This window comes from Tachypleus tridentatus, chromosome 7 (assembly GCF_004210375.1).
Source record: "Tachypleus tridentatus isolate NWPU-2018 chromosome 7, ASM421037v1, whole genome shotgun sequence".
In the NCBI taxonomy this organism is placed as follows: Eukaryota; Metazoa; Arthropoda; class Merostomata; order Xiphosura; family Limulidae; genus Tachypleus; species Tachypleus tridentatus.
The window spans coordinates 96531800-96559739 of NC_134831.1; the positions used below are offsets into that span (position 1 = coordinate 96531800).

Consider the following 27940-nt stretch of genomic DNA (forward strand, 5'->3'; position numbering starts at 1 on the left):
ACACTTAGTTATTATACTTAGTTATTTTTCTTAGTTATTACACTTAAAGTTATTATAATTAGTTATTACACTTAAAGTTATTACACTTAGTTATTATACTTAGTTATTTTTCTTAGTTATTACACTTAAAGTTATTATAATTAGTTATTACACTTAAAGTTATTATACTTAGTTATTACACTTAAAATTATTACACTTAGTTATTATACTTAGTTATTACACTTAAAGTTATTACACTTAGTTATTATACTTAAAGTTATTACACTTAGTTATTATACTTAAAGCTATTACACTTAGTTATTATACTTAGTTTTTACACTTAAAGTTATTATAATTAGTTATTACACTTAGTAATTATACTTAGTTATTTTTCTTAGTTATTACACTTAAAGTTATTATAATTAGTTATTACACTTAAAGTTATTACACTTAGTTATTATACTTAGTTATTTTTCTTAGTTATTACACTTAAAGTTATTATAATTAGTTATTACACTTAAAGTTATTATACTTAGTAATTACACTTAAAGTTATTACACTTAAAGGTATTATACTTAGTTATTACACTAAAAGTTATTATAATTAGTTGTTACACTTAAAATTATTATACTTAGTTATTACACATAAAGTTATTATAATTAGTTATTACACTTAAAGTTATTATACTTAGTTATTACACTTAGTTATTATACTTAAAGTTATTACACTTAATTATTTCACTTAAAGTTATTACACTTAAATTTATTATACTTAGTTTTTACACTTAAAGTTATTATAATTAGTTATTACACTTAGTTATTATACTTAGTTATTTTTCTTAGTTATTACACTTAAAGTTATTATAATTAGTTATTACACTTAAAGTTATTACACTTAGTTATTATACTTAGTTATTTTTCTTAGTTATTACACTTAAAGTTATTATAATTAGTTATTACACTTAAAGTTATTATACTTAGTAATTACACTTAAAGTTATTACACTTAAAGGTATTATACTTAGTTATTACACTAAAAGTTATTACACTTAGTTATTATACTTAAAGTTATTACACTTAGTTATTATACTTAAAGCTATTACACTTAGTTATTATACTTAAAGTTATTACACTAAGTTATTATACTTAGTTATCACACTTAAAATTATTATACTTAGTTATTACACTTAAAATTATTATACTTAGTTATTACACTTAAAATTATAATACTTAGTTATTACACTTAAAGTTATCACACTTAGTTATTACACTAAAAGTTATTACACTTCGTTATTATACTTAAAGTTATTATACTTAGTTATTACACTTAAAGTTATTACACTTTGTTGGGCCCGGCATGGCCTAGCGCGTTAAGGCGTGCGCTTCGTAATCTGAGGGTCGCGGGTTCGCGTCCAAGTCGCGCCAAACATGCTTGCCTTCCCAGCCGTGGGGGCGTTATAATTTACGTTCAATCCCACTATTCGTTGGTAAAAGAGTAGCCCAAGAGTTGGCGGTGGGAGGTGATGACTAGTTACGTTCCCTCTAGTCTTAACTGCTAAATGAGGGACTGCTAGCACAGATACCCCTCGAGTAGCTTTGTGCGAAATTCCCAAAGAAACAAACATACACTTAGTTATTACACTTAAAATTATTACACTTAGTTATTACACTTAAAGCTATTACACTTAAATATTTCACGTAAAGTTATTACACTTAAATTTATTATACTTCGTTATTACACTTGAAGTTATTATACTTAGTTATTACACTTAAAGTTATTACCCTTAATTATTACACTTAAAATTATTATACTTAGTTATCACACTTAAAGTTATTATAATTAGTTGTTACACTTAAAATTATTATACTTAGTTATTACACATAAAGTTATTATAATTAGTTATTACACTTAAAGTTATTATACTTAGTTATTACACTTAGTTATTATACTTAAAGTTATTACACTTAATTATTTCACTTAAAGTTATTACACTTAAATTTATTATACTTAGTTTTTACACTTAAAGTTATTATAATTAGTTATTACACTTAGTTATTATACTTAGTTATTTTTCTTAGTTATTACACTTAAAGTTATTATAATTAGTTATTACACTTAGTTATTACACTTAGTTATTATACTTAGTTATTTTTCTTAGTTATTACACTTAAAGTTATTATAATTAGTTATTACACTTAAAGTTATTATACTTAGTTATTACACTTAAAATTATTACACTTAGTTATTATACTTAGTTATTACACTTAAAGTTATTACACTTAGTTATTATACTTAAAGTTATTACACTTAGTTATTATACTTAAAGCTATTACACTTAGTTATTATACTTAGTTTTTACACTTAACGTTATTATAATTAGTTATTACACTTAGTTATTATACTTAGTTATTTTTCTTAGTTATTACACTTAAAGTTATTATAATTAGTTATTACACTTAAAGTTATTACACTTAGTTATTTTTCTTAGTTATTACACTTAAAGTTATTATAATTAGTTATTACACTTAAAGTTATTATACTTAGTAATTACACTTAAAGTTATTACACTTAAAGGTATTATACTTAGTTATTACACTAAAAGTTATTATAATTAGTTGTTACACTTAAAATTATTATACTTAGTTATTACACATAAAGTTATTATAATTAGTTATTACACTTAAAGTTATTATACTTAGTTATTACACTTAGTTATTATACTTAAAGTTATTACACTTAATTATTTCACTTAAAGTTATTACACTTAAATTTATTATACTTAGTTTTTACACTTAAAGTTATTATAATTAGTTATTACACTTAGTTATTATACTTAGTTATTTTTCTTAGTTATTACACTTAAAGTTATTATAATTAGTTATTACACTTAAAGTTATTACACTTAGTTATTATACTTAGTTATTTTTCTTAGTTATTACACTTAAAGTTATTATAATTAGTTATTACACTTAAAGTTATTATACTTAGTAATTACACTTAAAGTTATTACACTTAAAGGTATTATACTTAGTTATTACACTAAAAGTTATTACACTTAGTTATTATACTTAAAGTTATTACTTAAAATTATTATACTTAGTTATTATACTTAAAGCTATTACACTTAGTTATTATACTTAAAGTTATTACACTAAGTTATTATACTTAGTTATCACACTTAAAATTATTATACTTAGTTATTACACTTAAAATTATTATACTTAGTTATTACACTTAAAATTATAATACTTAGTTATTACACTTAAAGTTATCACACTTAGTTATTACACTAAAAGTTATTACACTTCGTTATTATACTTAAAGTTATTATACTTAGTTATTACACTTAATTATTTCACTTAAAGTTATTACACTTAAATTTATTATACTTAGTTTTTACACTTAAAGTTATTATAATTAGTTATTACACTTAGTTATTATACTTAGTTATTTTTCTTAGTTATTACACTTAAAGTTATTATAATTAGTTATTACACTTAAAGTTATTACACTTAGTTATTATACTTAGTTATTTTTCTTAGTTATTACACTTAAAGTTATTATAATTAGTTATTACACTTAAAGTTATTATAATTAGTTATTACACTTAAAGTTATTATACTTAGTTATTACACTTAAAATTATTACACTTAGTTATTATACTTAGTTATTACACTTAAAGTTATTACACTTAGTTATTATACTTAGTTATTTTTCTTAGTTATTACACTTAAAGTTATTATAATTAGTTATTACACTTAAAGTTATTATAATTAGTTATTACACTTAAAATTATTATACTTAGTTATTACACTTAAAGTTATTATAATTAGTTGTTACACTTAAAATTATTATACTTAGTTATTACACTTAATGCCTCCCGCTAGTACAGCGGTATGTCTCCGGATTTACAACCCCAAAATCATGGGTTCGATTCCCCTCGGTGGGCTGAGCAGATAGCCCTTTGTTGTTTTGCCATAAGAAAAACACCAAACACACATTACACTTAAAATTATTATACGTAGTTATTACACTTAAAGTTATTATACTTAGGAAAAAACTTTTGGGATTAGATGTATTAAGCAGATGCTTATGTAATTTTCAAGTTTTCATCATCAGACTAAAATTTAAAAAAAAGTTGGACATAATTGGCCTTAGAAGGTTTCTAGAAATGTTAAAACTACTGCTGTACTTGTCTAAATCACAGTTTTATCATCTTGTAATAGTTCACATTAATATATTTAACTCCCACTCTATGATAGGTTTTCAGCTAACACTTATTCACCAGTAGAGGCTAAAACTAAACACACTATTTCCAAATGTGTTAATCCAATAATGTGACAGAATATACTGATTTTAACATGGTGGTTTTTAACCTACTCAAGCTATTGAAATAGTCTTTTTTTTCTTGTAGTTAAATCTAACAGAATCTTAAGATGTATTTATAGACTTTGATTATGAGTTAAAGTAGTAATAATTTATTTATATGAATGATTAGTAAGGCTTCATATGGAATACTATATAGAGTTTTGGTTTCCTTATCTGAGAAATGTTATTAATTTATTGAACATGATTAGGATGATTCCAGAGGTAGAAAGATTATTGTTTAAGGATAAGTTATGATCTCTTGAGAAATTATCTTATTCAAGTTTACTAGATTATTCATGGAATCAAAAGGATAGAAGCATCTTTTTCTTTTACACTGAATTCCAAAAATAATTGGACAAGAGGACACAAATTTAGGATTTGAAAGAGCTAGATTAGGTTCCAGTTAAGAAGGTTTACTGTTATTGACTCTCAGAGAATGAATTACCACCAGCAGTAACAGAGACCAACACTTTACAAGAGTTTTAAGAGGGAACTGAGGATTTCCTGAAAAATAATGGATGGGTTTAAATATGTACATTTTCAAAGGGCAGAATGGTCACTTGTTGTTCACACAGTACATTAGGTTACAAATCGAAGGTGCTCTTAGAAAGGAATAAATCAGTGCATATGTATTTATGTGTAGAACGTCAGTAAGGATAGAATTATGTGTAAGTCACAAAATGTCCATCAGAAATTAGGCACAAAGATTTTGGTTAAGTTCTACCCTACATAAAAATTAAAGTTTGTTTATGCTACGCAATAACAATGAAGCAGCTACACAAAGATAAAATACAGTTCTTTAGTTTCACAGAAATAAAATAGTAGAAACATTAAAAAAAAACATTTAAAGTAATGATGTCAGATAATACCCAAACACCCTTTCTTTTCATGTTTCCTAAAACAAATACCATCATAGCTTGGAAAGAATGGAGTATTGAGAATTACCTTTTAAGTTCCATTTCAAGGAAATTTAAATATCTGAATTGTTCAGTATTCATAGTGATTCAAGTATGATCTGGTATCTTTGTTTGGATTATTAAAACATATTCTTTTATACATTTGTTTTTCTCTTTTTCAAGATTATTGACATCAGAGATATACTATGTCCTGAAACCATAGACCAGATGAAGGATGTGTATCTTTTTCATTTTGTTTTGATGAAGATTAGTACAGTATTATTAATGTATTACTGTAAAAGTATCTTAGCTTAGTGGTTACATTAAGATTAATACAGTATTATTAATGTATCACTGTAAAAGTATCTTAGTTTATTAGTTACATTAAGATTAATACAGTATTATTAATGTATCACTGTAAAAGTATCTTAGTTTATTAGTTACATTAAGATTAATACAGTATTATTAATGTATCACTGTAAAAGTATCTTAGTTTAGTAGTTACATTAAGATTAATATAGTATTATTAATGTATCACAGTAAAAGTATCTTATTTTAGTAGTTACATTAAGATTATACATTAGTGTATTATTATTATTATTACATCATAACTTCTTGTGTTATTATTATTACATCATAACTTCTTGTGTGTTATCATTATTACATCATAACTTCTTGTGTGTTATTATTACATCATAACTTCTTGTGTGTTATTATTATTACATCATAACTTTATGTGTATTATTATTATTACATCATAACTTCTTGTGTGTTATCATTATTACATCATAACTTCTTGTGTTATTATTATTACATCATAACTTCTTGTGTGTTATCATTATTACATCATAACTTCTTGTGTGTTATTATTACATCATAACTTCTTGTGTGTTATTATTATTACATCATAACTTTATGTGTATTATTATTATTACATCATAACTTCTTGTGTGTTATCATTATTACATCATAACTTCTTGTGTGTTATTATTATTACATCATAAATTCTTGTGTGTTATTATTATTACATCCTAACTTCTTGTGTGTTATTATTATTACATCATAAATTCTTGTGTGTTATTATTATCATCCTAACTTCTTGTGTGTTATTATTATTACATCATAACTTGTGTATTATTATTATTACATCATAACATCTTGTGTGTTATTATTATTACATCATAACTTCTTGTGTATTATTATTATTACATCATAACTTCTTGTGTATTATTATTATTATTACGTCATAACTTCTTGTGTATCATTATTATTACATCATAACTTCTTGTGTATTATTATTATTACATCATAACTTCTTGTGTATTATTATTATTATTACATCATAACTTCTTGTGTTATTATTATTACATCCTAACTTCTTGTGTGTTATTATTATTACATCATAACTTCTGTATTATTATTATTACATCATAACATCTTGTGTGTTATTATTATTACATCATAACTTCTTGTGTATTATTATTATTACATCATAACTTCTTGTGTATTATTATTATTATTACATCATAACTTCTTGTGTATTATTATTATTATTACATCATAACTTCTTGTGTGTTATTATTTCATCCTAACTTCTTGTGTATTATTATTATTACATCATAACTTCTTGTGTATTATTATTATTACATTGTAACTTCTTGTGTATTATTATTATTATTACATCATAACTTCTTGTGTATTATTATTATTATTACATCATAACTTTTTGTGTATTATTATTATTACATCATAGCTTCTTGAGTATTATTATTATTACACCATAACTTCTTGTGTATTATTAGTATTTATAACTTCTTGTGTACTATTACTGTTATTACATCATAACTTCTTGTGTATTATTATTATTACATCATAACTTCTTGTGTATTATTATTATTACATCATAACTTCTTGTGTATTATTACTATTACATCATAACTTCTTATGTATTATTATTATTATTATTACGTCATAACTTGTGTATTATTATTATCATTATTACATCATAACTTCTTGTGTATTATTATTATTATTACGTCGTAACTTCTTGTGTATTATTATTATTACATCATAACTTCTTGTGTATTATTATTATTACATCATAACTTCTTGTGTATTATTATTATTATTATTACATCATAACTTCTTGTGTGTTATGATTATTACATCATAACTTCTTGTGTGTTATTATTATTACATCATAACTTCTTGTTTATTATTATTATTACATCATAACTTCTTGTGTATTATTATTATTATTACATCATAACTTCTTGTGTATTATTGTTATTATTATTACGTCATAACTTCTTGTGTATTATTATTATTATTACATCATAACTTCTTGTGTATTATTATATTATTACATCATAACTTCTTGTGTGTTATTATTATTATTACATCATAACTTCTTGTGTATTATTATTATTACATCATAACTTCTTGTGTATTATTATTATTACATCATAACTTCTTGTGTATTATTATTATTACATCATAACTTCTTCTGTATTATTATTATTATTATTATTATTACATCATAGCTTATTGTGTATTATTATTATTACACCATAACTTCTTGTGTATTATTATTACATCATAGCTTCTTGTGTGTTATTATTATTACACCATAACTTCTTGTGTATTATTATTATTATTATTACATCATAACTTCTTGTGTATTATTATTATTACATCATAACTTCTTGTGTATTATTATTATTACATCATAACTTCCTTCTTGTGTATTATTATTTTTACATCATAACTTCTTGTGTATTATTATTATACATCATAACTTCTTGTGTATTATTATTATTATTACATCATAACTTCTTGTGTATTATTATTATTACATCATAACTTGTGTATTATTATTATTATTACATCATAACTTCTTGTGTATTATTATTATTTATAACTTCTTGTGTATTATTATTATTATTACGTCATAACTTCTTGTGTATTATTATTATTACATCATAACTTCTTGTTTATTATTATTATTATTACGTCATAACTTCTTGTGTATTATTATTATTACGTCATAACTTCTTGTGTATTATTATTATTATTACATCATAACTTCTTGTTTATTATTATTATTTCATCATAATTTCTTGTGTGTTATTATTTCATCATAACTTTTTGTGTGTTATTATTTCATCAGAACTTCTTGTGTATTATTATTATTATTATTACATCATAACTTCTTGTGTATTATTATTATTATTACATCATAACTTCTTGTGTATTATTATTATTATTATTACATTGTAACTTCTTGTGTATTATTATTATTATTACATTGTAATTTCTTGTGTATTATTATTATTATTGCATCATAACTTATTGTGTATTATTATTATTATTATTGCATCATAACTTTTTGTGTATTATTATTATTATTATTACTAGAATTTCACCAAGTTTCTCTTTTTTTAATCAATATAAACTTTATTCTCACTTTGGAGAGATTGTGGTGAACACAAACAAGAGATAAGACTCCAAGCACTAGCTTGGAGTCATTCTGTATGCATAGCTAGATGGCGCTTTGATTTTCTTGTGAAATAATGTACTTTTTGCACTTTCAGATTATCATACATTTTTAATCTAAACATTTTTATTAAAATGAAACAGAAGCAGAAAGTGCTTGCTGTCTCTGATTGTAGTAACTTGTTGGATAATCTGTTAGTGTTGGGACCTTACACAGATGTGCAATCCCTGTTTGGTCCAAGCACTGTCTAACATTATTCCTTACCATGTTTCTCCTTCCTGTTTACTTCTCCACTCTTGAACTGCTAGGGAGAGAGAGATATGTATAATATTATTTCAGATAAGTGTAATCCTACTAGTATGAAACCAAGTAGATGCATGTATCCTTCAATCAGAAGTAGATCTGGGGTATTTACGTGTAAGTGTAGTTCAGGTCACTCACCCCGAAGCTAAGAACCAGACCAATGCCAGCTGAATTGGCTTGCTTTTTCCTCTTTTGTGCAGGTCTGGGATGTTATTAATGTGAGAGCCTTGCCTTCAGCTCTGTGGAGAAGTGAATAGCATATTGAAGTTAATGTTTCTCTTACCTAAAAATGTATCTTGGAGAGAACCACCCACTCAAGAAATGTTTCAGTACTAGTCTAAGGTAATAGCTGGCAGTTCTGTAGAGATCTGAGTGAGTATTGATTAGGCTTCAAACAGTGCCATCAAAATACATGTCATTAATTTGCCTCATTGACTTTGAAAGGTTTATTTATGAGAGGTATATAATTTTTTCTCCCTATAGAGTGGATAATATGAAAAGATAAATAGCTCAGTGTTTTTTATTTCAAAAAGATTTATTCATTAATAGATCATAAATACAATTGTATGATTAAGAAGACAAGTGTGGTCCTACCCAAAATAAATAAGGATAACTAACGTTAACACAAGCAAGTTAAAATGTGTTCAAAAACAGTACAAAAAGCCAACTAAAATTAATGTTTCAATTACTGAAAACACAAACTGTTTTGTATATCTCAAAATTTAATATTTGATTAAGGAAATGTTTTATCATTTCTAAATGTATTAATATTTCAATTTATTTTAATTTCTGGTATTTGTGTCCAAATATTTGTGCTTCACACACTGTTAAACATGAACCCAGTGTTGTGTACGGTATATCATGTCACTTAGCAGAATGTATGTTATAATTGTTGAATTGGTTGTTAAAAATAAAATAGAAATATGCTCTTGAAGTAGATTATTACTATTATTATACATAAATATTTACAGCTTTATTTCTTTAACTGCATCTAAATGTAGTAACATGTTTTTATAACTAACAGTCTTGTACATCCTCTCAAGTAACAGTTATACAATCATCTTATCTTTTAATTAATTCCAAAAATAGAATAAAAGCAAGTTTTACAACAGGTAAGACCTGATTTTGATAATTACAATGTTTTGAACCACACTATCGAACTTAACTATTACCTGAGGATCACGTGAACCTTTGGATCAAAATGTTGTAATTATTGAAATCGGAACTTGCCTGATGCAAAAGTTGCTGTTATTGTAATGTTTAATTAATCTGTTATTGTATTGTTTAATTAATCTGTTATTGTATTTAATTAATCTGTTATTGTATTGTTTAATTAATATGTTATTGTATTGTTTAAATAATCTGTTATTGTATTGTTTAATTAATCTGTTATTGTATTTAATTAATCTGTTATTGTATTGTTTAATTAATCTGTTATTGTATTGTTTAATTAATCTGTTATTGTATTGTTTAATTAATCTGTTATTGTATTTAATTAATCTTTTATTGTATTGTTTAATTAATCACTCCAGTTCAGCTAGTTTTTCACGAAACATTAATTTTACCTCTTGTTTTGGAGAATATATTATCTGGCCAAATACTGAAATTAATTCTGAAAAGAACTCTGTAATAGCAAAATTAACAAACAATACAATCTTCATAAATGTTTTCTTACAAGAATTTATTTTACTTTTAATAATATAACACCCTTTTTCATTGTAATATGAAAATCCCTTGTTAGGGTTCAATTAAATATAATTCCTGAATATTGTATTTTGGTGTATTTATCACTTTTCCATTACTTTTAAATCTACATTTAGTTCCAGTATATTTTTCCTTTTTTTTTTAATTTAAAGTTACTTTGTTTGAACTCAACCAAATGACCCTGGGTGAGTCAACTTGCAGAGGAATGGGGCACAGGTGAATTAAGTTCTGTAGATGGTAGGGAGCTTTTGTCTACACAGACATTGTTAAATCTGTTTTAACCTGAACATCTTGGACCACAGAAACTCTAACCTTTTTAGTTTGTTCTACTCTTCTGTTACTGAAAAACAGAAATTGAATCTGGTGATTAATTAAAAATGAAAACAATGATTAACTAGAGATGAGTTGTGTTTAGTGAGTACCACAATCTAACTGAAAAATACATAACTTCTTTCAGGTGTTATATTTTAATGTAATCAAGTTCTCACTTATTTATAAAACTTGTACAACTTAGCCAACAACTCAGAATTATTTGAGAACAAGAAAATTCTTATCTTATTAACTACATTGGCTCTTTTGAATCGTGTTTCACTGAAATGTTTTCTCTTGTCACTCAAATTCTTTTCTTGTACTTTGATATTGTTCATTGGTCTCCTAATGTCTTCTCATGTTTCAGGAAAAACAACAAACCTGACTTAATTAGTGTTTATGTCAATGAAAGAATGACAAACAAGTCCTTGTAGTTCAGAACAACATGTCTTTTTATAACTTTTTACATGGAACAACTTACAAAAGAAATTTAATGATTACGACTGTAACAAAGGGTAGATTTCGACTATCTAGGTTCAGAATACGTTACTAAACAAAGATTGAAAAATAATATATCACTGATGATGTTGTAGTAACTGTCGATTTAAATTTCATTCAGTGTAGGTAATAAATAAAGTAAACTATTAACATTTAGTTTAACCTTAAATGGTGGCCATCATCAACTAATACTGTTACCTACAACATTTCTGTTGTATAAGTCATCAAGTGATGTTGTTACTTACAACATTTCTGCTGTATAAGGGTCATCAAGTGATGTTGTTACTTACAACATTTCTGCTGTATAAGGGTCATCAAGTGATGTTGTTAATTACAACATTTCTGCTGTATAAGGGTCATCAAGTGATGTTGTTACTTACAACATTTCTGCTGTATAAGGGTCATCAAGTGATGTTGTTACTTACAACATTTCTGCTGTATAAGGGTCATCAAGTGATGTTGTTACTTACAACATTTCTGCTGTATAAGGGTCATCAAGTGATGTTGTTACTTACAACATTTCTGCTGTATAAGTCATCAACTGATGTTGTTACTTACAACATTTCTGCTGTATAAGTCATCAACTGATGTTGTTACTTACAACATTTCTGCTGTATAGGGGTTAAAAACATGTATGTAGGACAGTAATCAAGTATTTATATTTTAAATATAAAGAAATGCACATTTCTTATATATACTTAGTTGATGTTAATTGTGATACTCGCATAGCTATGTTCAGTGCTTGAGGTCCTACTTTTTAAAATAACTGCAGTTGATTTAAGGAAAATTTATTTAACAGTCACCTTTCCAAACAGGCTGACAGTCAGTCTACTTATTATAAATGTACCTAATAAACTTAATAAAATATTAGTTTAGGTATATATATTTGTTTCTTACTTATTCTGCTGTAAACACTTCTCTTACACCCAGTACATTTTACTGAAGCATTTTTGCTGAAAGTTTACCCTTCCTTCCCTATACTCACTGTAATTGTCTGCTCCAATACACAGAAGAAGTTGCTACATATATAACATTCAAGTTGTATGTGTGTTTTTAATATAACTTATTATTTAAGTAATGGTCATTATACAAATTAAAAGTTCAAGGTTTTTCCTGTGAGTGAAATTGAATCATGATTGCTATTCAAACATTGTATAAAGTGGTAAGGAAAGAAGAAAACACCTGGCACTTCTTAAGTGGTGCTTGAAGAACCTCTGAACATTTAGAACAATCATTCAATCTCTAGCTAGCAAATGAACCATCAGATACAGCCATAATAATTGTCTGTTATTGTACAGCAATGTAAATATTTTAACTTGCAACTATTTTCTTAATGTTAGTTTTATTAGCTGTAATGTGTGATGCTTAGAAAAGTAAACAAGGGACTACTTATTAACTGTGTATCTTAATTATAGTTGTGTGAGGTTGACAAAAAAGGGTTGTTCCTTGACCTGTGAGCAGTTATATTGTCCAATGTTTGATGGAAACAGACTTATACAAATTACTGAGAACTCAAAAACTTAGTAATGACCACATCTGCTATTTTCTTTATCAAATCCTTCGAGGTTTGAAGTATATCCATTCAGCAAATGTTTTACATAGAGACCTCAAGCCTAGTAACCTACTGCTGAACACCTCCTGTGATTTAAAGGTAAGTCACCATCTCAAATGAATAAATTATGGCTAATATTTATATAATTGATGGAATGTGCAACAGTAAGTTAAGTGAAATAAATATATTTGTTTAGTAAATGTATCGGTTAATGTTTTTCCTTATTCTACATAACATTGTTTCCTTTTGAAGTTAAGTATAAAGGACGTTTTTTATTATTTATAATCATATACAGGTTTGTATTAAGACGTTTTTTGCCATTGGACTCAGTATAGATTTTACTTTTTTACTTCAAGCTGTTAGTGTGAGTTTTACTTTGTAAATTATGTGGCCACCAAGTGGTATCCTTATGGTTAATACATGTTCAGATGTTTTGATAATTCCTGAGTCTCATATTTTTAATTTTTATTGTGCATGTGAGGATGGCAGGTCCATTTGTGGCCTCTAAACAGTACAAATTTGTCATGTTTTGTTTTGCCTCGTAAAGTAGACTACTTTATGATGCTTAATGTACCACTTTTTATGAAAGACTTTTATAAGCAAAGTATCTGTATGTATATGCTTCATATGTTATATGTATATCATCATGTGAATCATTGAATATGATATCCAATTCCTTTGTAAGTCTAATTGTAAATTATTATATTTGAAACATGCATGTGTATGTATATATATACACCCTTATGCAAATTAATTGAAACAAGACGGAAAATTACAATTTTTTCAATTTTTTGCGTTTCATTTCTGAGAATCCAATAATTACTCACAAATTAATACATGATATGACTGCCTTTATTTTTCAGAAGATCATTAATCCGCTTTGGTATCGAGTCCACGAGTTGACTGCAATCTTTACTAATTTTTGGATTGCAGTACCACACCTCTATTATGGTCTCAATTAGCTTATCTTTCATAGTAGTCTTTTCCCCGAAGTCTTTCTTTACAAATTGCCCAAAGATTTTCAATAGGATTTAAGTCTGGAGAGTTTCTAGGCCAGTCCAGCACCTTTATTCGTGTTGTACTCATAAAATTCCTCACAAGTTTTGATGTGTGGCACGGAGCCAGATCTTGCTGAAAAATGCCAGATCCATCTGGAAATCTCTTTTTCAATTCTGGAACAACTCTTCTCTGCAAAACTTTGATGTACTGTGGTCCTCGCGTCATACCTTCTACGATATGTAAGCCTCCGACGCTATAGTAGCTGAAAAAGCCCCAAAACATCTTCTCCAAGAAATGTTTTATGAACTGATTGATGTGAGATTCTCAAAGTTTCTCACCTGGAGATCTGCGAACATGCAGACTTCTTTGACCCTGTACGAAGAAATGAGTCTCATCACTGAATAACACCTTCCCCCATTGTTCTTGCACCCAGTTCTTCTTGTATTTCAGACCCCATTGATACCGTTTTTTCTTCATTGAGTTGGTAAGTTGTTTTTTGACTGGTCTCCTTGCCCTTCTAATGCAATTTCGAACAACATAATATTCCTCAAAATTTTGTCATATATCTCAGTAATAGATCGACTGTACTGCAAAACACAGCTAATGGTGCCGTCTGTGTGAAAAAATGACTATTAAAGGAAATCAGCGGGTCCAGCGAGCCTACACCGGCCCCCATGCTGAAAATATCGTAAAATGACCATTTGTTTCAATTAATTTGCACAAGGGTGTATGTTTCTATAGAAAAATAAATATAGTTCTGCACTTTTGTGTACAATATCACCATACTTTAACTTGACAGTTTTATTACTGTGTTTCAATCACTATACTTTAACTTGACAGTTTTATTACTGTGTTTCAATCACTATACTTTAACTTGACAGTTTTGTTACTGTGTTTCAATTGCTATACTTTAACTTGACAGTTTTGTTACTGTGTTTCAATTGCTATACTTTAACTTGACAGTTTTGTTACTGTGTTTCAATCACTATATTTTAACTTGACAGTTTTATTACTGTGTTTCAATCACTATACTTTAACTTGACAGTTTTATTACTGTGTTTCAATCACTATATTTTAACTTGACAGTTTTGTTACTGTGTTTCAATCACTGTTCTTTAACTTGACAGTTTTGTTACTGTGTTTCAATCACTATATTTTAACTTGACAGTTTTATTACTGTGTTTCAATCACTATACTTTAACTTGACAGTTTTATTACTGTGTTTCAATCACTATACTTTAACTTGACAGTTTTATTACTGTGTTTCAGTCACTATACTTTAACATGACAGTTTTGTTACTGTGTTTCAATATTATTTATTTTTGCTGAATTCAAGTTTTGGTTTGAAAACAAAAACTTGCAATTAAATTAAGAATTCATCTCTGTTTTAAATCAGTAACAAATTTTTTGATAGATAGAAAACCTATTTCAGAGAATAATGTTGTTAATTTTTTTTTTCCCAGATTTGTGATTTTGGTCTTGCTCGAGTGGCTGATCCTGACCACGACCATACAGGTTTTCTAACAGAGTATGTAGCCACCAGGTGGTATCGTGCCCCAGAGATTATGCTGAATAGTAAAGGCTATACCAAGTCTAGTATCCTTTCTAACCGATGTACCTCAAGGTCAAGCATTAGAAGTTGTTTTTGATCTTTTGTGTATGTGAAACTGTAAACGTTCTGTACAACTTTGAACGTTGTTATGAATTAACCGTTTTTCATATCTTGTACAATTTCTGTATCAAACAGTGCTGTATCTTGTATACATTTTTGAATAAATATTCCTTACAGAAAATAGGTAATGTATGTCAACTTTATAAACATATGGGTCTTTAAAACACAACATGCTTTTATGAAAAGAACGTGTCATTCCTTAGTATTAGTAAAGTTGATATTTGGTCAGTTGGTTGTATTTTGGCAGAGATGTTGTCTAATCGACCCATCTTTCCAGGAAAACATTGTAAGTATTGTTATAAATAATGAATTTTATGTTAACTCAAGAAAGGTGTGTTTTAGAAGTTTTGTTTCCTGAAAGTGTTCCATAGTGTTGTTTACTTGATGACTCTCTATGTAGGTTACATTGTTTACTTGATGACTCTCTATGTAGGTTACATTGTTTACTTGATGACTCTCTATATAGGTTACATTGTTTACTTGATGACTCTCTATGTAGGTTACATTGTTTACTTGATGACTCTCTATGTAGGTTACATTGTTTACTTGATGACTCTCTATATAGGTTACATTGTTTACTTGATGACTTTCTATGTAGGTTACATTGTTTACTTGATGACTCTCTATGTAGTTTACATTGTTTACTTGATGACTCTTTATGTAGGTTACATTATTTACTTGATGACTCTATGTAGGTTACATTGTTTACTTGATGACTCTCTATGTAGGTTACATTGTTTACTTGATGACTCTCTATGTAGGTTACATTGTTTACTTGATGACTCTCTATATAGGTTACATTGTTTACTTGATGACTCTCTATATAGGTTACATTGTTTATTTGATGACTCTCTATATAGGTTACATTGTTTACTTGATGACTTTCTATGTAGGTTACATTGTTTACTTGATGACTCTCTATGTAGGTTACATTGTTTACTTGATGACTCTCTATATAGGTTACATTGTTTACTTGATGACTCTCTATATAGGTTACATTGTTTATTTGATGACTCTCTATATAGGTTACATTGTTTACTTGATGACTTTCTATGTAGGTTACATTGTTTACTTGATGACTCTCTATGTAGGTTACATTGTTTACTTGATGACTCTCTATGTAGGTTACATTGTTTACTTGATGACTCTCTATGTAGGTTACATTGTTTACTTGATGACTCTCTATGTAGGTTACATTGTTTACTTGATGACTCTCTATGTAGGTTACATTGTTTACTTGATGACTCTCTATATAGGTTACATTGTTTACTTGATGACTCTCTATATAGGTTACATTGTTTACTTGATGACTCTCTATATAGGTTACATTGTTTACTTGATGACTTTCTATGTAGGTTACATTGTTTACTTGATGACTCTCTATATAGGTTACATTGTTTACTTGATGACTCTCTATATAGGTTACATTGTTTACTTGATGACTTTCTATATAGGTTACATTGTTTACTTGATGACTCTCTACATAGGTTATATTGTTTACAGATCTGGATCAGCTGAACCACATTCTTGGTATTCTTGGATCTCCATCTCAAGAGGATCTTAACTGCATCATTAATGAAAAGGTAACTGAGTTATTTTCTCCTGAATCAATTCCTTACTGACCTTTACAGCAAGACAAACTGAAATAGATGTCATCCTAAAAACGTTTTTGTAAAATCAAATTAATATGGGACTAGTTTTTCAGCTGGCAGTGTTATCAGATTTACAGCATTATTGTAACTTCATATGACTGAAACACACAAAACAAATGTAAATCACACTAAAATCAATTTGACAACATCTTAAGACTGCCTTCAGGCCAGTTGAACACTACAGAATAAGTCTTAATGATTAAAGATATACATATCACACGTAGAATGAGAGTGGTATCACAATTTATACAAAATGGGAAACATTTAATGATTTATCAACTCAGCAGAAATATCAAACATACCAGTCATATTACTAGTTTAACAGTTTTAATAAAAGTACAATAAGTCTGTAACGTTTACTGTTCAGTTAATCTCAAGACGATACAGAGTAAACAGGAATATTTCTAACCTACTTTTACGTATCTTGCTGTTGCAATGGATTACTTTCTGCAATACAGTTCAAATATTGTTATAAGATTATTTTTTAGTTTGGTTATTTGTTTCTTGAATGCAATCTCAAGAGGTGAAGGTAACAACAAAAACTTGTTTAAAACATAAATGAATGAAAACTTCAAAATACCAGAAATCCATTAGTTGAGAATTACTGATAAACCAAGAGGTTTGGTTTACTCTTGTTGGTTTTAAATTTGATACTTTAAGGCAGAAACAGTGCGAGGTACAACTGTTAGAATCAAATAATAATACTGTCTGTTTTATTCACCGTAGTTCTTTTCAGGAAATCAAAGTAACTACTCAGGTTTGAAAGAAGTAATAATATCTTTATATCTAGGTTTAAGAATTTTAAAGACATTGTCATTAATTCCTGTTCAAAGCAAGTTACTTTTATTTGGGAAATCACCAATTAAATGTTATAGAACCCAACATAATCAGCAAACATAACTGACTTGATTATAATTACAGGTCTTGAGTTCTGTATAAGCAAACTTCCTTTTGTATAGAGGCTTTACTAAGTTCTTAAGATAACTTGAATGTATGATTTTGTCACACTGATCTAGGGTATGTTCAAGCACACTTGATTTAGACGTGGATCTCAAACCTTTATGTTCTTTCACACGAGTTAATCTTGTTTGAGTGGACCCAATATAGTCTCACAGACAGCAGAAACAAATAAAGTTATTAGCTATGCTAGATGACTTTTGTGCAGAGATATGGCCATTAAACCTTAAAAACAATTTGTAAGGAATAAGTAGGTTTGAAAATACATCTGTTTTATTGGTTTTCTGTCTCTTTCTTCTTGACCTTTTAACTTGTTCAGCATTTTGAACAAAGTATTCTGATTGTTATTCAATGTTTTCAGCCTAGCGTCTTTGTTTACATATGATGAATGAAGGATGCTTTTTGTTTTTATATGAAGTTTTATTTTCATCTAATACTAATGTATTACAGGCTAGAAGCTATCTTCTGTCATTACCAGGTAAACCAAAGGTTCCTTGGAATCGTCTCTACCCTGATGCTAATCAGCAAGGTTAGTTGGCTTTACGTCTTATCACATGAGTTAAAAAGCCAGAAAAATTGTAATAGTTATGTAACATTCTTTGTTTTTGCATGTTATTACGCTGTGTTCTTAAGTGCAATACTTAATTAAATGATAAATTATTTAGTATAGTTGTATCATTAGTACAAAAAGTAGGCTTCAGTTTCATCGACACTTAACAGCAAAAAATAAGAAGACCCAGATAAGATTTTGTGTGTATTCCTTATTTATTGTTATAAATGTAGTTAAACTTATTAGGTTAAATTAGTTAGGTGACATGACAAAAAACATTATTTATTTTGATGTACACTTGCAAGCATCTCGTGTATTATGTAATTTGTCATGACTTCAGGAGCTGTATGTTTGCTGAGTGATTTACAATTTGTGTGGTGGGATTATTAGTTAGACGGACAATAACAATAAGGATACATATTGTTACAAGCTGTTTGAGTTGTTGTGGATTCTTGTTACAATTTTCGTTATCCTGCAAAGACAAAGAGAGTAATTTACAGTTCCTAATTTTTGTGTTCTTTGAATCTGGTTTCCATTTTTCTACTTGTTTCTCCAATATAGAAGTCGTGGCAGTTATCACATTGTATTTTATAAATAATGTTGGTGTGGTGTTTGTCCGTGTAGTTTTTACATAGTATAGACCTTAGTTTTGTGCCTAGTTTTTGAATAAATTTGGTATTAACTGGAATGTCATATTTTGTCACTAGTTTTTGCCAAATGTTGGTTAATTTTTTGCTGATGTTGGGAATATATGGTATGCAGCAGTATATTGTTTCATGAGATATATTTACTTTGTTGGTTGATTTTGCTTTCTGTCTCGGTGTGTGCGTATGATGTTTTCTATGGTTTGTGGAGGAAACTTACTGATGTTGATGAAGTATTGTTTTATTTTGTATAATTCATTGTTAATTTTATCTGGTGAGCATTGTTTTATGGCTGTGTTTATTTGGCTTCTTAGTATGTTGAGTTTTTGTTTTGTTTCATGTGCTGAGTTCCAAGGAATGTATAGTCCAGTATGGGTGATTTTTCAGTGGATTTTAGTTTCAAATTGTGTATCAGTTCTTGCAATTTTGAGGTTAAGAAATGATATGTGATTGCTTTCTTCCTGTTTGCATGTGAAGTTAATGTTGGGATGTATAGAGTTAATGTGATTGAAAAAAATTAAGTGTGTGTTCTGTAGATGTGAATCCCACAATCGTGTCATCTACATATCAGAACCAGTATAGTGTTGGATGTAATGCTGTGTTAATTACTTGTAGAACTGGTGATACTGGGTTGCCCATGCTTAGGCCATTTGTTTGTATATAGTTGTGGTTGTTGAACATGAAGTTTGTCTTCATCATGGTGAGTTCTATGAGGGTTGCTAATTGGTTGCTGCGAATGTCTATTGATGGGTTAGGGTCTCGGATATAGAGTTCTAAGACTATCTTGCAGCCTTCACCGGTTAGGACTTCTGTAAAGAGGGATATAACATCGAAACTGGCCATTAAGGCTTTATGATTAAGTTGATTAAGATTAGACTTAAAATTAAAAGAGTCTTGAATGAATGAGCTGCCTGATGTTACATATTTGGAGAATGTCCATGCTATATATTTACCAATAGCAGCCATTTTTACATGTATATTTTTCACTTCAAGTGGGTTTTCTCTCGTCATCAAGAACAGGTAAAGTATATGAGCCCATGAAGGTGTCATATTCTTGGCTTAGTTGGTTGATGAATTTGTCTAGCAAACAGGAGATTGCAAGTTTGAATCTCGCTTGTACCTTCAAAAGATTTATTTCAAAATGAAATCATAAAACCATTGTTGTTCTTTTTCTATGCACAAACTCTTTTTTTAAGAAACAATTGGAAGTTTAAAAAGTATAAGACTGGGAAAGATATTTCTATAAGAGTTTTGAAAGAATTAAAGATTGGATATGTGATCCACTTGCTACTATTTTTTGTCAGTATTTGAATAATTGGCAAGTGCCAGAGGATTGGAAGTTAGTTAATGTAACTCTCTTTTCAGAAAGCATTTGACAAAGTCCCACATAAAAGGCTTGTAAAAAAACCGAAAAAAAACATGGCAAATTGGATTAGAAGAGTGGCTGGATGAAAGAAAGCAGAGGGTTGTTACAAATGGTGTTCAGTCAAACTAGATTAATGTTGAAAATGGTGTATCTTGGGACTCAGTCTTAGGACTTTTTACTATTTTTGATTAACATCAATGACATAGATGAAGGAACAGTCAATAAAGTTTCATAAGATATTGAGGTCTTGGGTGTTGGTGGCTGTGAAGAGGATGCTGATTTACAATATGATTTAGATCAGTTAATGAATTGGACAAGTAATTGGTAGATGGGTTTTAATTATAAAGAATACAAGATAATGTGTGTGGGTTATCATAATTTGGATGGTTATTATAACCTTCACAGTTATGAAGGAAAGGGATATTGGTTAAATAGTTTATCATTCTCTTAAGCCGTCCAAGTTCTGTGCTGTTGCTGGTAGTAAAGCAAATAGGATTTGAAGTTTTATCTACTGAAATACTGAATACAGGTTTAAAAAGGTTATAATTTTATTGTACAGCTCATTACAGGTTATACTACATTACGAATATTGTATTCAGTCTTAGGCCAACATTGGTTTTATGCTTTTTCTGATTTTCAATGCTGTTTTGTTTTACCTTCATTTCCTTTTTTGTATTTTACTACATTTAATTTGTTTTTACCTTTTTAACGGACGTTTGGCGCAGATAACCTAGCTGCTTTGTGCCATAAAACACTAAATCAACCAACCAACCAGTCTTAGGCTCCTTGCCTTAGAAAAGATATTGAACTGTTGGAAAGGGTTCAAAGGAGGATTACTAGAATGGTGCCTGGGATGAAAAGGTTGTCATATGAGGAGAGGTTGAAACCTCTTGTTTTCTCTTGAAATAAAAGAGTTAGGGAGAATCTCAGTGAGGTGATTAAGATGGTAAATGGAATTGGTAGAATTGATGCATCAATATTTTTCACATTTAACAGTGAGAACAGTAAGACTAAGGAACACAGATATAAATTTTGGTGTGGTTTTGTGTCATCTTCAGCCAAGACAGTTTTATTTTTCGAACAGGGTGGATGGCCTTTGGAATGGATTGCCTTCAGATGTTGTAGAGACAGTAAATTTAAGTGAGTTTAAGAAAAAGTTTGGTAATTATTTTAATGATAAGGGCTAGCTTTAAAAAATATTTTGTAATTATTTTAATGATAAGGGCTAGCTTTAAAAAATCTTTTGTAATTATTTTAATGATAAGGGCAAAAAAATCTTTTGTAATTATTTTAATGATAAGGCTAGCTTTAAAAAATCTTTTGTAATTATTTTAATGATAAGGGCTAGCTTTAAAAAATCTTTTGTAATTATTTTAATGATAAGGGCTAGCTTTAAAAAATCTTTTGTAATTATTTTAATGATAAGGGCTAGCTTTAAAAAATCTTTTGTAATTATTTTAATTTAGTTTAGAGGATGGAATGGTCAAAATAGACCAATAGATTCCATTGTTTCAAATTATTATGTTATTTCTAAATATTTGTGGTAAACTTGATATATTAGTGATGATTTAAGTTAAAGAAGAGCACATGCCCATTCAAAACTCTTGAGAAACTGTCTGATGATAGGATCATCCAAAAACACAACTGGAAAGTTTTAATAAATTGTGTTTTTAATTAGTTTCTGTAACCTTCTGAATACCTTGGAGTGATACCTGGACTTGGATATTAAAATACATGTAAATTTGTAAAGGTGTCCCGAGTTTCTAACTTTTCTTTTGCAAGTTATAAATATTTCCTCATTAAAAGTATGTGAATAAATATGTTTTATCTTTATTATATTGTTTTAACTGACATAGATACTGTAAGCTGATTTTCATTTGATGTAGCTGTGGACGTATTAGACAAGATGTTGACATTTAACCCTCACAAAAGAATAACGGTAGAAGAGGCTTTGGCTCACTCATACTTCCAGGAGTATTATGATCCAGCTGATGAGGTACTTACTCTCTCAGGAAATACTTGTAAACGTTACCAGAGACTCTATACTTCAGAATATTATAACTGAAGTTATATTAAGGTTTGTCTGCTACACCAGCTCTATTAGCTTTTCTTTGAATGGTAAACAGTGGTACCCACAAAGGTGAAGTACTTGTGGGGTAAAAGAAGTAGAACACTGCTAATTTTATTTTACTTTTCTCTGGTACGCTACAGCTATACAGAGGATTGTAGTCAAAACGTTGAGTGCAATGTTATATTTTTACCAGTTAACGTAATATAAGGTTCAACATTAAAAGAGCCATATTTGATTTATAGCTAAGAGCCAAGTTCCTTTTGGGTATCGAGGACTACTATTAAAATACCAAACTGTTACAGTTGGTTTATGAATAATCTTTCATGTTTTGCTGTTGTTTATGTGAAATCCCAACAAGTTGGGTGTGTATCAGACCAGTGCCAACCTGCATGCTAGTGGTGGAGAAACACTGGTTTAACAGATATTTAGATGTACTTTACTTATTCCATCTGGTGTTTAGTAACATACTTATAGGAAGTTGTCAATTGCTCTCTGAAAACATGATACATTCTTTAACATGTCTGAAGCATTATCTGAGAATTCTTTAAGTGAGATATAAATATATAAGGACAATCAGTATATGCCTTTAACATTTGTTTATTCAATGTGTAAGTGATTTGGCTAAAATTTCAGTATTCTACTAGCCACATAGCAGAAAAGCAGTGCATTTGATAATTGTATAACATCCATAATAGTATGTTGGCCTATACACCAGAATGTCCACGTCAATCAAGATGCACTATTCCTCTTCAAAACCTCTCCAAATTTCCCTTGGGAATCAAGTGTGTCCCAATACCACTCCAGCAAGTGTTTATGCTTACAATTTTGTTGTACCTTCCAAGTTATCCAAGTCACACCCTTCCTAACTAGTTTGTAATTGAGAACAGTGTGCTCTTGTGACAAAGAAAAACTAACAATTTAAACAAAATATGTGAATTACCTATAAATCCTATGTGCAATTAAATAATATATATAGTGTGTATGTCTGATTTTGATGTGTCAGTCAGTAGGAAATTTATATGCAGTTTATTACCCTATGATCTTTAAGACACTCTTTGTGCTGCTAAGTTTGTTCTTCCTTGTATTAATAGCACTTTAAAAGTGATGTAAAAGTGTCTTTAGATTAATTATCCTAGAAATATTCTTAATTTTTATTAATATTTGTCTCTATCAGCCTGTGGCAGAAGAACCATTCCGTCTCGACATGGAACTCGACGACCTGCCGAGAGAGAAACTGAAAGAATTAGTATTTGAAGAAACCGTACTGTTTAAAGGAAAACTGCAGCGACCTTAAGTTCTTCAGAATCCTGTAATTCAGTACATTTATTCTTGGTAGGTATAAATTATACTTTATGTTTGGTGGAAAGTGTGTGTCATCTGTATGCATATTTACAATTTTATTTTTCTTTCTCCTGTAGTCTGGGGACATTGTTTTTAGAGTAAAGATTGTTGGTTGGACTACTGAGAAGAGAAGATGGTAGTTTTCAAGACTTGGTTTTATTCATCTGTGCCAACTCTTAGATTTTTTTTTTCTGTTGTAATGAAGCTTGTTTAAACAGGACTGAAATATGCAAATACACAGATTAATTGTATTTAATTCAGTTGGATATTACTTTGGCACAAGTTATTTTGAATCTAGTCGGCCGAGTTGTTTCTTCAGGTCTTTGTTGATTTTAAAGAAGGAAATAGTTATATTGTGAAAAGCTGTAACTTAGACAAATCTGACCTGTAATGATCGTAAGTCCAACAACTCAGATGTATAATTTAATGTGTTTCTTTTAAGTTAAAAATTTATTGTGTAGAAAAATAAAGTTAATTTTGTTAACGTTTTTATATGTGTTTTAAGAGAGACAAGAGGTTCTTTAAAATAATCTTGTTTATTCGATAATGTGTGTGTTTACGTGATGAACTTGTGATACTGTAAATGTGTTGACTGTATTATTACATTTCATGTAATTGTGTCTTCAGTTTTATGAAATTATTGCTATGAAATGTCTATGCCTTTACTTTGACCTTTACTTTTAAAAGTTAATCAGGCCTGAAACTTTGTATGCATTACCTGTTTTATAAGTTGGACCAAAATCCATTCAATCTTAAGTTATCCTCTTCAGAAAACCGGGATAAATAGACAAGAATCAAACCAACATGTTTTGCCCAGCTTCAAAGTGAAGACATAGAAACGATTCATGACCAAACAGTTACAATTTTTGAAATATTCTACTTATTTGTATAAAAACAGAAAATGTCATGTGAGCTGAAACGTATTAATTATTTTAATGTTGAAACATTTAATACTATTATATTAGTAATTTAACTTGTACCCACAAGTGCAGTTGGAGTTGTATAGTGTTAACTTAGAGTAAATTAGACACTATTTTTAGTTATATAAAATTCCCCGTGTTCTAGATCAAAGAATAGGCTTAGACCAGCTTTTTAGCTGTTTTGTTTTCTTGGTATTTATAAAATAATCTAACACTACACTAGTCTGCAGAGTAACACAGTAAACGTAAAAAATGTAAATATATTCTTAATAAGAATGAAATACTTTTCATTAACTGTTGGCGCTTAGGAATTACGTTCCAGAAAATTCTGTTAATAGATTGTTGTTTAAAACAGTAGATTTCATGTTAAGCCTGAAAGATCCTTACCTTGTGTTATCTGTGAAAGTTGATTTCGTTTCTAGTTCTTTGAGTATTATAAATTTTTGCGGTGTATATAGTAAAAACTTTGGCTGTAAAAACAAGTGTACAATATAAACTAGAAACGTACAACTGAAATGTGATTTAGCCAGCAAGTACTTTTAGCCGTTCCAGTAACGCTTAGGTTAACATAATTTGTTCATAAGTACGTTGTAATGTTCTATAATTTATTTAAATTATAATAATCAGAATTTCAACGAGAAAAAATTAATATATGTTAATATTCATAAACTTACATATTGTGGAGGAAACAAATTTAACCTTGTAAAAAGTTCACACGAGGATGTGATGTCACAAGCCTCGTTTCTCCATTAGTCTAAATTGTGAATGTTATTCCTACCTTATCAAGACGATTTTATCTTAGATATTCATTTACTTTTATCAAGATGTACTTAGGAGAGTCCAGACAATTATGCTTATAGAAATCTAATTCATTTCTGTTTATCCCAGATTTGATTTTATCGGTACTATTCAGTGCAAGGAAAAATTCGTTCATTCCTGTTCTATTCACGCCATCTTGAATACTCTATCCTTCCATGTGAAGTTTACTGTAGTTAGCGATGATGCTTGAATAATTTGTCGTAGTTCCCTTTGTTACCTAAAGGTGCGACACTAAACTGTGTGATTGGCACGTGGATTTCGGCGTGAACAATAAAAGATGTTAATATTATTTAATAGTTTTATGTATACGGTGAAAGTTAAGGCGATTTTTGGAATATAGGTGAATTCACTGCGTAATACATAAATATTTATTCATATACCTTCGTATTCCATGCATGGATAAGATAAAGATTGGTTGTTGGTAGTCAGTCAGTTGTGATATATGTTTCAATTCGAAGTTTTAGAATGGTCACAACAGAATAGTAAACCTGTTGCTTAGTTCAATTACTATTTGTTTCAGTCATCTTATGTATTATCAGTTAGTGATCAGTTATTTTAATTTGTATTTGATGAAAAGGAACGGAGTGCATGTACGTACGCATGCTTGTGAAGGAAGAACGTGGCGTTTGTTCAAATGTAAATCTATGCCTGTGTGAGAGAAGCCATGGACGTACTAGCAAGTTATTTTTCGATAAAAGCGACTGTATGTGAGGTCGCAGACGCTGAAACTACTGTTTACTTCTGTCATTTAAATAAATCTTAATGTGCCCCAGAGACACAGAGAATAAGGAGGTATATTAACATATCAGCTATTTACAGTTTTATTAGTAGAAGGTAACACAGTGTTGTTTTTAATGTTACTCGTACTTACAGTGAATATTTGGTAGTTTAGTTCGATGATGATGTTTTTGTATAATACTATTTTACATTGCTGGTTATATAATGCACGGCAAAAAAACAACAAAAAATGACGTATAAATTCTGTACCGCAAAGCTTGAATTAGACTAGTTAAAGTGACGAAACAATTTTGTTTATCAAGGTTTTCCGTCATTATTATTATTTTTTTTTGTTCTGATGTGAGTTTTAACAGAAGAGATTTCGTTTGTAGCTTTTCAATTATTATCATTGCTCTTGTGGAACTTATTAATAATGTGCATGTTTGAGTAACGATGATAGACTTACAATCGTTGATTAATTCAGGGTTTAAAACGTGAAGAACTGTTGCACCCCCTATTTATATTTTTCTTCTAGAGCCGACGTTGTGTACGTCATGGTTAAATGTTTGGGAGATGATTCCAGGACATCAGTCCATTTTGTACCTGATCTCTAGTTTCATTTAATTGATGTGTTAGTAGAATATCAGAAGGAATACTTAATTAAACAATGGTTTCCAATTTTTTTCCTCTCCGGTACAAATATTTGAGTGTGATTTTCGTAATTTTTAATGGATTTAAAATTTAGACATAAATTGTCTTGATTATTGAAGACGAGTTGAGAGTGTCAAGGCAGAAACGATAAATATTGTTGGAAAATAAAAATATTTAAAAACATCCATATCTGAGTGTGTCAAGTAGAGTGAGCTTTGAACTTCACAAAAGATTCACTATAAGTAACAAACAAGATGTACTTGACTGAAAATTTATATATATATTATCACAATATCATTGCTCACACAATTGCGGTAATTTTTTGTGAGAACAAATTAGTTGTTAAAAATATTTCTTGTTTTCCAAAGCTTTTATTCCAAAGGAATTTTCAAAATATTAGTTGATTATATACACACATCCACACACGAACATAACTTTTTTTTTCTTAAAGAGATATGGCCAAGTGGGTTAAGGCGT

The 27940-nt window shown here is 28.5% G+C and overlaps 1 protein-coding gene across 3 annotated transcripts in view; it reads left to right on the forward strand.

Moving 5' to 3' along the window:
- Positions 1–27650, forward strand: part of LOC143256253 (mitogen-activated protein kinase 1-like) — a 38873-nt gene extending 11223 nt beyond the window's left edge. The window contains exons 3-11 of one of the 3 annotated variants that reach the window (XM_076513214.1): positions 5426–5481; positions 13014–13203; positions 15567–15699; positions 15990–16061; positions 17279–17358; positions 18835–18913; positions 22831–22940; positions 24190–24347; positions 24434–27650. In XM_076513214.1, coding sequence (XP_076369329.1) covers positions 5426–5481; positions 13014–13203; positions 15567–15699; positions 15990–16061; positions 17279–17358; positions 18835–18913; positions 22831–22940; positions 24190–24309 — 840 coding nt within the window. In that variant the 3' untranslated portion in view covers positions 24310–24347; positions 24434–27650. Of the gene's footprint in view, positions 1–5425; positions 5482–13013; positions 13204–15566; positions 15700–15989; positions 16062–17278; positions 17359–18834; positions 18914–22028; positions 22085–22830; positions 23022–24189; positions 24348–24433 lie in introns of those variants that run through there. The other 2 variants (XM_076513215.1, XM_076513216.1) reach the window with 2 other exon arrangements.
- Positions 27651–27940: the final 290 nt, after the last annotated feature.